This window comes from Myotis lucifugus, unplaced genomic scaffold (assembly GCF_000147115.1).
Source record: "Myotis lucifugus unplaced genomic scaffold, Myoluc2.0 scaffold_162, whole genome shotgun sequence".
Taxonomy (NCBI): domain Eukaryota; kingdom Metazoa; phylum Chordata; class Mammalia; order Chiroptera; family Vespertilionidae; genus Myotis; species Myotis lucifugus.
The window spans coordinates 2,017,363-2,032,346 of NW_005871210.1; the positions used below are offsets into that span (position 1 = coordinate 2,017,363).

Here is a 14,984-nt window from a genome sequence, read left to right on the forward strand (position 1 = left end):
AGCTACACGTTGAACCAAGTCTTCATTTTTCTTCCAAATTATCATTTCTCTTTTATTAATACAACATTTAAGGCCTATTACAGAAGTTTTTTTTCAAGAAAACTTAGTGTTGTGTTTGTAGGAGGCAATAATATATTTAATTCATACTTAAAATATTCTTTTTATTAAGTTAATTGCCTCTCTTTGACATTGTACCAAAACAAAAGCTAAATAATCTGAAATTCAAATTCATCAAATTGTGAGATACTTTGAAGAATCAAAGGTAGAAAACATCTGTAAAGTCATTTGAATAGGATGAATTTTTTCATTTTTCCTGAAACTATTCCATATTGCGGTAGAATCTTGTTTGTGGTATGTAAGATTGTCATTGATTGAGAAAGAAGACTTATATATTGGATTAGTATGTCTTTTTCTCCCCAAACTAAGAGAGCTTTATATATTAGCAGCTTTAAGAGATAATTTTATGATTTATTCTGTACCTTTAGTGTAGGAGGAGAAGTACCTTTTCATGATTATAAAAGACCCAGGAACAATACTATTAGAATGGAACCAAAACATCTCAACCAAACTAGTGAATGCATTTTCACTTTTGTATGTTTCAAATACCCAGCTCCATTGACTTTAATATTTAAATTATGCAGAAAATTGGACATCATATTGCTGAACTTGAGGATCTACTTTAAAAAGGATAGAATCAAACATTAATAAATATAGTGTGTTCAATGATTTCTTTAGGTAAAGATGAATGAAATGGTATATAATTTTATTTGATGTGGCTATCATTTCTAAAAATTACTGTTTTGTCACATATTTTACATAAAATGGCTTTGTATATCATGGTGTATGACTTTTACTGAGGCTACATGTTAATTCTCTTGAAACCATGGGTAGTTTTCATTGAGAGGTTATTTAAAATATATATATATTTTCATTTCAGAGAGGAAGGGAGAGGGAAAGGGAGATAGAAACATCAATGATGAGAGAGAATCATTGATCAGCTGCCTCTTGCCTACTGGGTATCAAGCCCACAACCTGGGCATGTATCCTGACCAGGAATCAAACCGTGACCTCCTGGTTCATAGGTAGATGCTCAACCTCTGAGCCATACCAGCTAGGTGAGAGTTTATTTTTAATAGCAAATTAAATAAATAAAATTTTACAGGTAAATAATGTGATTTAATCCTAAATACATAAGAGTCTCTAGTTATTGTTACTGTTTTGGGTAAGGGAATTTTAGCCAGTGAATATGTTTGAGATCATGATAATGCATATTTTAAATAATTATGTATTTTTTTCCTTATCACTAAACTTCTTGCATTTGGGGAGTCTCTTCCTTTAATGGTGATTTGGTTTCATGAGGAATTACTGATGGGAAATTTTAAATACCCTGTTAAATCAAAATCAGTCTCTTTCACAAACCATCAACAGCATGTGGTGATTTGGAATCTGGTTGCTTTTGGTGCTTCTACTTGTGTAAATACATGATCATTTTTCATAGTTGGATTACAGGTCTGTTTTTAGGTGGAATACATATCTAGAATTTTGAAATGATTTAAAAGAACTCTAAATTATACTTCATTTTATGATATGTTTTATTGGGTATAATCATAGCAAATTAAACTTATTTTATGAGTGCTTATATTACTGATTTTAAACTTGACAATTAAGTTTGGCTTAAATTGTCAGCAAAGGAGAATGTTATTTTAATCCAACTCAAAAGTGTCAGATATATTTATTTTTATCACACCGTGTATAAAATGGTGTGTTTTATAAAAAAAGAAAGTGTAGTATCCATTTATTTCTCCTTTGTGTGTTCTTTTTTTTTTTTTTTTTTTTTAAATATATTTTATTGATTTTTTACAGAGAGGAAGGGAGAGAGATAGATAGTCAGAAACATCGATGGGAGAGAAACATCGATCAGCTGCCTCCTGCACACCTCCCACTGGGGATGTGCCCGCAACCCAGGTACATGCCCTTGACCGGAATCGAACCTGGGACCCTTCAGTCCACAGGCCGACGCTCTATCCACTGAGCCAAACCGGTTTCGGCTCCTTTGTGTGTTCTAAGGCTTACTTACCCTGTTGTTCTTTTGATCTCATTTAGTGGATTTTATTTAAAATTATCAAGCTAATTATGAAATGTTTCACTTTTATAAGGGGCATTAGCTTTCCTTATGCCCAATATTTCAAACAGTGTCAATAGATATGTTTATAATTTTATGATCTTTCAAGAAGGTCAGTTGAGTTAATTATCATAGTTTAGCATCAGTACTGTAAGTAATCCTTTATTGATTGTCTTTGGGTCTTTAGAGGGAATGATATATAGGGATAATTAAGCAACTAATTAACTTCTACATGGCATAATGTCCCTTTTCTGCACTGAGATTAAGCATGTTCTGTCCTTTCATTCTTTTTCACCAAACTAACACCTATGCTAATGCATGTTCAACTTTCTAACAGCTTTAATATTTGACTTGTAGTTTGCTCACATAAATGCTTGCTGTGGAGAAAGTATTTCCCCACCTCCTGCATGCTTATACACTGTAGGTTATAAATGAAGTGGAGAGTGCACCCAAAGAGCTGAGAAAAGAGCTCATGAAACGCAGGAAAGAGGAGCTTGCACAAACCCAGCATGCTCAGGTAACAGCAGCAGCTTAATGCTACTAAAAACAGAAAGCGGCATTATTCTAACAGCTCAGTAAACCATGGTTGAAAGGGTAATTTCTAAGTGTAATTGTTATGTTATTGACTTTGTATGTCATACAAAGGTTCCCAGGGCATTCTTTATGTAGTACTAAAGGCACACTAATGGTGACATTTAAGTTGCTAATATGCTCCATGCTGGGGATCGAGCCCGCAACCCGGGCATGTGCCCTAACCAGGAATCGAACCGTGACCTCCTGGTTCATAGGTCTATGTTCAACTACTGAGCCACACCGGCTGAGCCCAATTTTAAATATAAGTCTGTTGTTTTTCTTTTTGACTCAGAATCTAGCAGTTAAAAAAATAGACTATTTTTACCCATATAAATTTGATTCTAGGTTATAAGGCTGAGCCAAATAAGATGAGTGAATTCTTTATTAAATTAGATAAATTAGTATTTTCAATATATTCTTATATAGAATTTCATGTGACTCTACAAGGAATCATCTTTTTTTAAATTAAGTTTGCACTCAGCTTGGAGGCAAAGAAAAGTGAGTTCAATTTATAGTTACATATGTCAATGAAAGGAAGAAGAGATATGGATTATATATTAACTGTTGCTTTATATTATCTTTTAAATGTGGTCTTATGTAATTTCAAAAGTGGTTCCCAGACTTTTAAACTTTATAGACCCATGAAAAGGAACACAAAATATAACCAAAAAACATTAGGGACCATGACAAATGGATTGCCATTAAAATTTTATTTTTGCCAAGTAAGGATATTTTAAAACTGTCACCATCATTTCAAAGGAGAGACTATTTTAATACCATAAAAAAGAATAAATATCTCAGAATTAAAAATTTTAATAGTGAAAAGTTTTCTTTTGACTGGTATGGAGATCACTAAATAGCAAACATAGCATTTACTATGTATCAAGCACTGTTCTAAATGCTTTACCTGTATAAACTCATTTCACCTCACAATATATGAAGTAGTTTCTCCTATTACCTCCATCCTACAGTGAGGAAACTAAAAGCACAGGAAGGTTGAGTGACTTTTCTAAGATCACACATCTGGTTAATGGTAGAACCAGAATACTTGTCTAGCCAAGTTTAGTTCCACATTGAACCACCATAACATACTGCCTCTCATATTTAAGCTACCCTTTTTGTGCCAAATATAAACTCTTAGCAGCTTAGCTTAGTGGTTGTTGGCCATTTCTTGTTATTAGGTGAAAGGGAAGTCCTTGCTGGTTGTACGTATGTTTTTGAGTAATTTGGATTTTATATCAGATAATAATAATAATATAGTTTTTGCCTTGTAAAGGAATGTAAACTTTTTAAATTCCAAAGGATAATATATCAGACTATAGAGTTGAAATTGAGAATTTAGTGTTGAATGAATTAGATCATCCTATACTTTAATAAAACTTTGTTGGTGATTATTCATATAATTTTGTGTGTTAGACTATATTTTCCAATGAAAGCTGAAAGTAATAATTATTTTTGTAAATTTAATGAAGAATTTAGTAAAACAAATTTCAAAAGTATTTCTCTTTAGCTACTGCTTTTAATGAAGGTGCTAAAACTTGATTACAGAGTCTATTTTAAACTTTTTGAGTGTTTATAAATAATAGCCATATATTCATGGAGCTAGAATGTATTTGATCATCTGGTCCAGTGGTTTTCAAATTGAGCCTCCAGTAGCTCTTGAGTTTAGAAGAAGTACCTTGAGAATCCTTCAAAAAGTGAGGACTTTGGGGCTCTCGGCCCCTGCTTCCACTTCAACTCATGCAGCACCACTTTTTATCTGTTTTATAAATGTTATGTATTTTTGGTGAATTTTTTAAAAGAGGGCTTGACTGATTTAAAAAAAATGCCAGCAAGAGTTTGGAAACCATTGATCTAGTTCAAATCCTTCATTTTACAGAGGAGAAAGAGGCCCCTCTGTTCCATGCCTCAAGAAACTCAACATTTGTATAATTATTTTTTTCCATTTATAAAAAGTCATTCAGCTATATTCTCACCTGGGAGGTGCATTGTATTCTGATCCACAGGGTCTTGCTCAGGCCATGATTCAGTCTTTTCAGTTGTCATCTTGTGCAGTCTTCAACGCCCAAATGCAGGACGTAAGTCCCGCGTGCCTGTAGGAGGATGCCTTATCCTGTTTTACCTGCTTTTTCTTTGGCTCACATGTGCCTTTTCATTGTTAGCTTTATTTGTTAAAACCATAGAAGATTGATAGATGATAATGTCAGTAATGACAATAACTAATAACTTGACATGACCTTTTTAGTACAGTATTCTTCAGAGTTTTCACATTTTATTCTCACTGCCACCACCCTAATGGAGGGATGGAGTGTATTCATTTTACAGATGAAGAAATCAAGGTTCAGAAGTCTAAATGATCTGCCTAAAGTCACTAAGAGATTAGAACTAGAACACTTCTAATACAGTGTTCTTTTTCTATCTACCCCACCACAATTTTTAATTTGAGATTTTCATATTTTTAAGAAATATCTTCCCAATAGTATTTTATGAACTTTGCACATGTGAGAAATTGAATGCTGTGGTTAGATTTTTATCTTTGTGTGAAGTGACATTTTGATTGCATATATGTTTATGTAGCTGTTTTAATTATGGATATGGTCAGAAAAGACATAATAAAAGTGGTGATTGTAGTTCCATTTAACTCTAGTTTTCACTATTCAATTTTCCATAATGAATAGTGAATTGCTATTCTTCTTGTAGTTTTAAATTAAGTCTGGAATTCTAGGCTGTATTCTTTCTCACAGTTTCTATAGGGAGTGACTAGCTCATTTAACACTCTAATTTTTGTTTGTTACATTTGATATATACAACTGGAGTAGATAGAATACAGCTTGATTTCAACCCCCTCTTTCCCCTCTCCTGAAATTAGATTAATTTTTTTTTATTGGTAGCTGTTGGACTCTATAGTTTTCTAAAAGAGTAAACAAAACAATTTTTTTAACGAGAGGGAGAAATTATGAATTACGATCACTTTTCTGATCATTACCATTTTTAGCTTTTCTTTTGAGTTAAAATGATCAAATTCTGTACAAATAGCCCAATATATTATAACCCTTTCTTACAGTTTTCTAAAACACAAAGTTGTATTTTTCATGTTCATAGATATCTGATTAATACGATAAAATTAAAACTACTTATCAAAATTCAAACTTGTACATTTAATGGGCACTCATTTTATAATTTATGTGTCCTTTTAAAAAGTATTTACTTCCAGTGATCAGATTGATCTCTTAATTTTTTTATTGGATGAATGTAATTTGTACAGTCTTTTTGGAATATAACATCAGTTTTCATTTAGAGCCTAAGAGTAATTTCTAACTAAAAAATTCCATTGTGAACATATTGTACTTGGCTTGTGGAGTAAGGAAATTTAATGAAAGCTCAATAATATTAAAATTTCATTTCTTTTGAGGTAATAAAATATATTAATTAGTATGTAAAAGACCTTTCAGGTAATTTTTAGCTTTAATATAAACAATTATCCGAGCATTATTCTTGACTGTGTAATCATTCAGACTCTGCTTAATTATTCAGTTTCATAGCTCTGTAAGGCAGCTGGTGTTTTTGCTAACTAGTTGTTAGGAAGCACTGCCATATATTGCCTACCATGACTCTTTCCTGTTGATCCTGTATTTTACCTTCTGGAGCAGAGCAATGCTAGTTCTGCCTGCTTTTTGTTGTTGTTAATCCTCACCTGAGGATATTTTTCCATTGATTTTTAGCGTGAAAGGGAGGGGGAGAGACACACAGAGAGAAATATTGATGTGAGAGAGACACATCAATTGGTTGCCCCCTGCATGTTTCCTGATTGGGGCCAGGGATCGAGTCTGCAACCCAGGTACATGCCCTTGACTGGAATTGAACCCGAGACCCTTCAGTTTGAGGGCCAACACTCTATCCACTGAGCCAAACTGGCTAAGGCTACTATTGAACTTTTGAAAGTGTAATACTAAGAGAAGGGGCCCACTGCTTACTTAAAGGTTTTCTTTTAATAGAATTCATATATTGTTTATCTAGACATAAATATATAACAGTAATGTGACCAAAATTGGCATTGACAAGAAATTGCATTTGAGTGGCACTGATTTGTATATACCTTTTTAATTTTCAATATAAATGCGTATAAATAAATATGTATTTGCCCCATCTTGTATTTTTGCACTTGATATTTTTGAGCCTAAGTGTAATATTTATATTTATGCTAGTTAATTTGGACCCATCACACATAAATATTTTTTTTGTCCTCACCTGAGGATATGTCTTTTTGTTGATTTTTAGAGAGGAAGAGAGAGAGAGAGAGAGAGAGAGAGAGAGAGAGAGAGAGAGAGAGAGATTGAAACATTGATCGGTTGCCTCCTGGTATGGGATGTTGCTCCAACCAACTGAGCTACCTGGCCAGGATCACACACATTTTTTTAAAGTTTTTTATGCAAACCAATGACAAATAATGTTGAACAAAAGAAAACCCTTTGATATGTCTGCCAGCTAATGCAGGTTTAATAAGTTTGCATATAGAAATTTTATAATGAAATTAGAGAAACAATTTAATTTTTATTACAAGTGATATTTACTGTAGGACAAAGAGAAGCTTGAACAACTTTCTTTGTTGTAACTGCTTAAAAGATAGGCATAGAAATTTTGCATCTCTTTAAATAAAACTCAAAAGACCTTATTCTATATAGTTGAATTTAAATATTTAGTTTTATTTATTTTTTGCTGTGATAAAGTTATATAGGTATCTGTAGTCAAGTTGACAATTTTATTTATAGAGGCAATTCATTAGCCTTTTTGCTACTGTATATTTGTATTTTTGCTAAAATACAAATTATGATGCAGATGAGACAGTAGCTTTTGTGACTCCGAATTACTTGATGTCATGAATGGTAAGACCTGATCCTCACCTCCAGGGACAGTAGTAAGGCAAGGACTTGAGGAGCACTGCTAGACTTGTTCTTTGTGCATTGAAGGCCAGGCTGGTTGTGATTTAGATCTATGAGACTCTGTTTGAGGCCCAAAAATTAGTTCCAAAAGGATGTTAGGGTTTTATCTTCTCTAGGATATGCAGGAGGAGGAATTATAGGTGAAATGGTGCTTCAACACTAAATTTTTAAATCTACACTCATATTGATCAGAATATCCCTTGAGCTAATCACAAACTGCTCTAACTGCCAAGAGAGGGGTAGAAATCCAAACATTTCCTGGGCAAAATTTACATTCCTTCAATTTGGATATTGTTCCTTTTCTTCTGTAAATGTATGTTCTAGCATAAAGATCATAAGTCACTTTATCCTTTCTTACACAGTAACCAAAGGGTATTTTTAAAGCATAAATTTGGTATTTACATACAGTATGTACTCAGTAAATATTTGTTGGATGGGTGAGTGAATCCCAAACATGTTAGAAGAGTTCTCTGATTATAAGGAATTTTGTTTATAGATTTATAAATGTAGCTCACTTTCCTATTCCTAGTTCACATTTCTCTAGCAATGCACTATTTCTTATTAAGTCCTCAAACTATTGTTCTTTTTAAGCACAGGCTGTTGACACAGAAACTATCTTTCTCTATTAGTATAGGCATGGTATTTCTTCCTAACTCTTTGTCAGAAAAATCGTGTTTAAAATTCTGACATCTGTTTTATTTATCTGCTGTTCATGGCCTTTCTTTCCAAAAGGCATTTCTTGTTTGTTCTTGTTTTATCCACACCATACTGGAATGGATAGTCAGTTTTAGAAGATGTAAATTTATTATTTTCCCAAAGATGTCAGTGTAACAGGGCATTTTAATTATGAGTGGATAATAGACTTCTTTTGTATGTGTTAGTCTTAATGATGAGTTTAGAATATTATGTATTCTAGTACTTTTTTCCTAGGCTTGAATTGGGTGACTAATACATTTATTTATACACTATATAATCTTGGTATTTTAAAAATTTCACTAACTTTAGAAACTTAGTTTAGAAATCTTGATAACCACTAATATATACAGTCATACAGATAAATGGATGTTTTGCTCAGTAAATACTTCTTAACTGATGGTTAACTATGTCTAATAGGAACAAGAGTTTGTTCAGAAGCAACAACAAGAATTAGATGGCTCTCTGAAGAAGATCATCCAGCAGCAGAAGGCAGAGTTAGCCAATATTGAGAGAGAGTGCCTGAATAACAAGCAGCAACTCATGAGAGGTATATGCAATTATGCAGCATATGTGTACATATAGAATGATATCTCAAAAACATTGCGGAGCTATACCTTGAAAATTATTTGAATGCTTTCCTTTGCTAGAGTGGTATAGGGAAAGATAAAGTTGAGGTAAATAAGAGGAAAAAAATTATAAAATACTGTGAGTTATAGAATTCCTTTATGACAGTACAAGTGAAAATAAATATATTCCTTAAAACATCTTTTTGTCCAGATGATGCTAGAAATGTACCTGAATAATTTTACATACTCTCATTATGTCTTATAATTGTTGGTATACTTAATGGCTACATGATAGAATGGGATTTTAACCACTTATTTCCCCTAAGTAATAGCTTAGATTTTTTTTTTTAATTTCTCATGAAGATTAAATAGAATTTTGGTATTGGGGGTGTGGCATTCTCTGTTATAGGACATTAGAACAGAACTGAAAGTAGTAATAGATGTTATCTTTACATTGGTAATATTTTATTTATAGCTCAGAAGTGTATATAGATAACTTTTATGTAAATTTAGGTAAAAAAATGAAATCCAAAGTACATTAGTAAAAAGATCAAAATGACATTTTTGAAAATTGCTTTCTTCTCCTAGCTCGAGAAGCTGCAATTTGGGAGCTTGAAGAACGACACTTACAAGAAAAACACCAGCTGCTCAAACAGCAACTTAAAGATCAGTATTTCATGCAAAGACATCAGTTACTGAAGCGCCATGAGAAGGTTAATGAAAGGAAAATTTATTTACTTTTTTGTTCATTTTAAAGTTTGCAGAATGAGGATTTCATTTTTGAAACTTATACGTCTTAGAGAATTCGTTTCATATTTCTTTATTTTATCCTAAAATGTCTTTGATGAAGTTTGGAGTAATTAATTGTATGTCGATCATGATTGCAAACTTCTTTTCTACAAATTCCATGGAAGGTAACTAATTATAATGCCTAATGGCCTTGATAATCTTCATCTTGGTCTCTCAAAAGTAGCTATTGTGGCTCTATTTGTGGTTCATGTATCTTAAAAATGTGGACTCCCTATACTTAGTAAAAGAGAGCTTCAACATAAGACTCTTATTACTAATAGCTTCATTTTTCCTAGAAGTTATTTTTTGGCTAATATTTTGCTGATTTTTATGCAATAAGAGAGAGAGTAATTTTGGGAAACAACAACAACAAAATGGCATGTTTGAACATATGCGTGGGTACTGAGTGTTAAATTATATCTACATCAACTGGATTCTGTTTAAAACTTTCTTAGGAAACAGAACAAATGCAGCGTTACAATCAACGACTTATTGAGGAATTGAAAAACAGACAGACTCAAGAAAGAGCAAGACTGCCTAAGATTCAACGTAGTGAAGCCAAGACTCGAATGGCCATGTTTAAGAAAAGTTTGAGAATTAATTCAACGGCCACACCAGATCAGGACCGGGAAAAAATTAAACAGGTAAATAAGCAAATTACTGTCTTCTTTTTTAGGTTAAGAATATTTGAATGACTTTTAGAAGGGTCACATGATTGTGTTGTAAACATTTATTGCACTTATTGATGTTCACTTTGGCTCTGTGGGTTGGGGCTAGATATATGGCATGTACCAACTTAGTCTTCCTAGGGTGATGCCCACAGAGGGCAGAGCCTTCCCTCCTATGCCCCACACCAAGTCCTGGATTATATTGGTCCTAAAATTAGCCTTGGGAATGAGATGACTTGGACAGCTTTTAAAGTAAAAACATAAGACTTCACTATATTTCAGAAGTCCCACACACAAATTAACTGAGGTCAGTCACTAAGCTGATGGGAGGAACAAGGTTGTAATTAGAAGTCCTCCCCTCCCCATAAAATAGACTCCAGCTTGAGTCACAATATATTATTACATGCATCTTTAATTTATTGTACTTTAAGCTTTAGTAAATTTCTTAATTATACCTTTGGAAGATACAGAAATTACATTGCTTGTTAACCATATTTGCTTTTATTTTTCTTATTTACAGTTTGCTGCTCAAGAAGAAAAGAGGCAGAAAAATGAGAGGATGGCTCAGCATCAAAAACATGAAAATCAAATGCGGGATCTTCAGTTGCAGTGTGAAGCCAATGTCCGAGAGCTGCATCAGCTGCAGGTTAGATATGGAAGCTCTAAGACAAAGCTGGTAATAGATGAGCAGCACCGGGTTTGGGAAAATAATAGCTAACCAAAGTAAGCTTCACTTTACTCATGAAAATGCTGGAATCTGTTTCCTATTACAGACCGAAAGTAAGATCACTTTAGTATCATAGGCACTTGTTTGTATTATATGTAACTATAATATAGCATGAAGCTAAATTATAACCTAAGAAGTTGAGTCTTTCAAAAGTAGTATTGAGTATTTTTAGTATGTTTTGCAAAGAAGATGAACAAAGTTTTCAAAATGATCTAAGCAGTTTCATTATCAGATTCTGAATTTGAAATTTGATTTAGGGAGAAATAGCTTATTTTCTTCTAGGTTCATGAAAAAGGTGATAAACTAAATATATGAGAATTTTTCCCTAAGAAATTTAAAGATTACTTTAGAGAGGACTGTTTTTGAACCTTACCTGGAATACGCAACCCAATCTAGTAGATAGCCTAAAATGTTTAGAATTTCAGAGTAGTGTATGCATTTTGGATACTCTACATATTTGCTTAATTTACCAGAATGGAAGATTTCTGAATCCTATATTTTGGTAACAACGGGTAAAATGCATACAAGCTGCCTTCTGAAGTGTCAGTTTTATGAGTAAACCTTAGAAAGGAAAAGCAGGATCAAACTAATGCTACCTAGTTAAGTTCTTTTCATATGGTAATAGACCTAGCTTCTAAACTTGCAAAGATGAAGCTATGACTCATTTCCTAATTCTTGGCTCTTGGTTTTTAGAGGAGAATTTGAACCTCAGTAGTAGCCTAGTGTTTGATGAATAATTTATTATTTTGGAAGATAATGTATTTGTGAAAAGTTACTTTGTTGATCTGAAGTTTTTTAACCCAAACTTTATTTCCAGAATGAAAAATGCCATCTATTGGTTGAGCATGAGACTCAGAAACTAAAGGAGTTAGATGAGGAGCACAGCCAGGAATTAAAGGAATGGAGAGAGAAATTGAGACCTAGGAAAAAGGTAATTTTAAAAGCTTTAATTAAAATGTTTGCATCCGTCTGTCCGTCCGTCCATCCATCCATCCATCCACTCATCCTCCCAGCTATTGGCTCTTTACCTAAGGAGTGTCAGATGCAGGAGATACAGGGGAGAGGAGACAAAATCTCTGTCCCCCAAAGGTTCAGAATCTGGTGACAAGCAATTACAGATCAGTAGGATCATTGCTGTACTGAAGGAGCTAAGTTCAAAATACAGGGGAGAGGTGCACAGTGTGCAAGCCAAGGAGGAGGAGTGCTTAGGTCTTCGTGGGGGACTCAGGGAAGCTTCTGAGAGGAGATGCCTTGTAAGCCAAGAGGGGCTTGAAGGATGAGTAAGAGCTTATTGGGTGAACAGACAGATTGGGGTGGGACGAGGCAATTTAGGCACAGAGAAGAAAATGACTGAAGGTAATGTGTACAGAAATTATAAGTAGCTCCCCATAGGGGGAGTGTGTTCATATGTTTAGGCATTAGAGAAGGGGAGAAGGAAGTAATGACAGCTTGGTTTAGACAGGTTGACAGGGAGCCAGATTGCAAGGCCATGGGGTGTTATGTAAATTGACAATCTAATAACATAGGAATGGCTTCCCTGCCTTTATCTAACCAGCTACCCATTTTCCTTATTTGCACTTGGCTGTCTGATAGCCTGGTCCAGTTGGTCAACCATTCAGTTCTTGTTATCACTATATGATCCTCTCCCTTTGTTAACTCTCAAACTTAAAGCTTTATTTTCTCTTGGGCTTCTTGCCTGCTGTACATTTCAACCATTCCTTTCTTCTATTCATCCAATCAATGAATTACAGTAATATGAATTTAGCACCTTTTATGTGTTAACATTTCTAGAGGAAGTGAAATGACCAAGTCAGTTGATAGTGTGGCTTTTTAACTTAAATTTTATTTTTAAATTCTTGAATAGGTTATACAGTCATATGGTTCAGAATTCAAAAGGCATGGAAGGGTAAACAGTGAGAATTCTCTTCTCTAGTTTCTTTTAACTCTTTGCAGTCTAGCTTTCACTTCAAACTCCCAAATTGAACTTTAACTGGTCACAAGTGAGTTGGTAATAACCAGGTCCTATGACATTATCTAATTGTTCTGATTATAAATCTTGTTTCTTAAAATTCTCTTCTTGCCTCACTTTCGTGGTATATTCTCTTCTTTGTGCTCTTTATCACCTTTTCTTTGTCATCCAGGCACCTGAAGTGTAAACATTTCCCAGTTTTACATCCTTAGTTCTGTCCTCGTAGCTAGTCATGGCTTCAACTGTTGCATATTTAAGGACAATACCAAAACTTGTATAGTAGGGATTGTATAGAGCACAAATTCTAAAGTCATACAGATCTGGATTACAATATCATTGTTGACACTGATTAATTTTGTTATTTAACATTTCTAAGTCTAGTTCTCCTTATTTGTAAAATTTATCTTAGTGGGGTTAAGACAGTTAAAGGGAGTGCTGCATGCACAGCAGTAGTCCCAGTACTTGAGCGTGGTCAGGGTTCAATGAATGGTTATTATTGCTATTACTAGAGGCCCGGTGCACAAAAATTTGTGCACATGGAGGGGGTCCCTCAGCCAGGCCTGTGCCCTCTCGCAGTCTGGGACCCCTCGGGGGATGACCACCTGCTGGCTTAGGCCCGCTCCCCCGGGGGATTGGGCCTAAGCTGGCAATCAGACATCCCTCTGGCAGCCCGGGAGCCCTCGGGGGATGTCCACTTGCCAGTGGGAGCAGGCCTAGCTGCAGTTGGACATCCTTAGTGCTGCTGAGGAGGCAGGAGAGGCTCCCACCACCACCGCTGTACTGGCAGCCGTCAGCCTGGCTTGTGGCTGAGCAGAGCTCCCCCTGTGGGAGTGCACTGACGACCAGGGGGCAGCTCCTGCATTGAGCGTCTGCCCCCTGGTGGTCAGTGTGTATCATAGTGAACAGTGATTCCAAGTCCCTCTGCTGTTAGGGTCAATTTTCATGTTACCCTTTTATTATACAGGATAGAGGCCTGGTGCATGGGTGGGGGCCAGCTGGTTTGCCCTGAAGGGTGTCCCAGATCAGGGTGGGGATCCCGCTGGGGTGCCTGGCTAGCCTGGGTGAGGGGCTGAGGGCCGTTTTCAGACTGGCCACACCCCCTTCAGGGTGGGGGTCCTCGCTGGGGTGCCTGGTCAGCCTGGGTGAGGGGCTGATGGCTGTTTGCAGGCTGGCCACAGCTCCTTCAGGGTGGGGGTCCCCACTGGGGGTGCCTGGCCAGCCTGGGTGAGGGACAGAGGGCTGTTTTCAGGCTGGCCACACCCCCTTCAGGGTGGGGGGTCCTGCTGGGGTCCCTGGCCAGTCTGGGTGAGGGGCTGATGGCTGTTTGCAGGCTGGCCAAGGCCCCCAGTGGGACCCTCACCCCATGAGGGTGTGGCCATCCTGGGTGAGGGGCTGATGGCTGTTTGCAGGCTGGCCACGGCCCCCAGCCACCCAAGCTCCCAGTGGAGGCTGGCTGTAAGCAGGTATTTGGGATTTATTTAGCTTCTATAATTGAAACTTTGTTGCCTTTTGCGGAGGCCACAGCCGCAGGCAGGAAGCTTGGCTTCCTCCATCGCTGGGGCAACCAAGCCTCCTACTTGTTCCAGCTCTGTGGCTGCTGGCCGCCATCTTGGTTGGGTTAATTTGCATATATTTGCTCTGATTGGCTGGTGGGCGTGGCTTGGTCATAGCGAAGGTACAGTCAATTAGCATCTTTGTCTTTTATTAGTGTAGATTGTTTATTGTTTTATTATTATTGGTTCATTCTCAGAGCTCCCATTTTCCACCTGGATGTTCCATTCCTCATTTCATTCAGGCCTCTGTTCCAATATCATTTCATCAAAGGTTCTTTTTTTGGATCGCTATATATAAAATAGACTCCATGCCCACCTCAAACACTCTCTATCCCCTCACCTTTCTTTGTTTTTCCTCATAGCATTCATCACCACCAGATA

The 14,984-nt window shown here is 35.9% G+C and overlaps 1 protein-coding gene across 3 annotated transcripts in view; it reads left to right on the top strand.

The window, feature by feature from the left end:
• Nucleotides 1–14,984, top strand: part of SLK (STE20 like kinase) — a 49,906-nt gene that overhangs the window by 29,231 nt on the left and 5,691 nt on the right. For 2 of the 3 annotated variants that reach the window (XR_001349629.1, XM_006095930.2), the window contains exons 13-18: nt 2,547–2,639; nt 8,749–8,878; nt 9,486–9,610; nt 10,142–10,330; nt 10,875–11,000; nt 11,899–12,012. Coding sequence is in view for 2 of the 3 variants with exons in the window: in XM_006095930.2 (XP_006095992.1) it covers nt 2,547–2,639; nt 8,749–8,878; nt 9,486–9,610; nt 10,142–10,330; nt 10,875–11,000; nt 11,899–12,012 (777 nt within the window). In the remaining variant the exon portion in view is untranslated. The remainder of the gene's footprint in view (nt 1–2,546; nt 2,640–8,748; nt 8,879–9,485; nt 9,611–10,141; nt 10,331–10,874; nt 11,001–11,898; nt 12,013–14,984) is intronic. The other variant, XM_006095931.2, reaches the window with a different exon arrangement.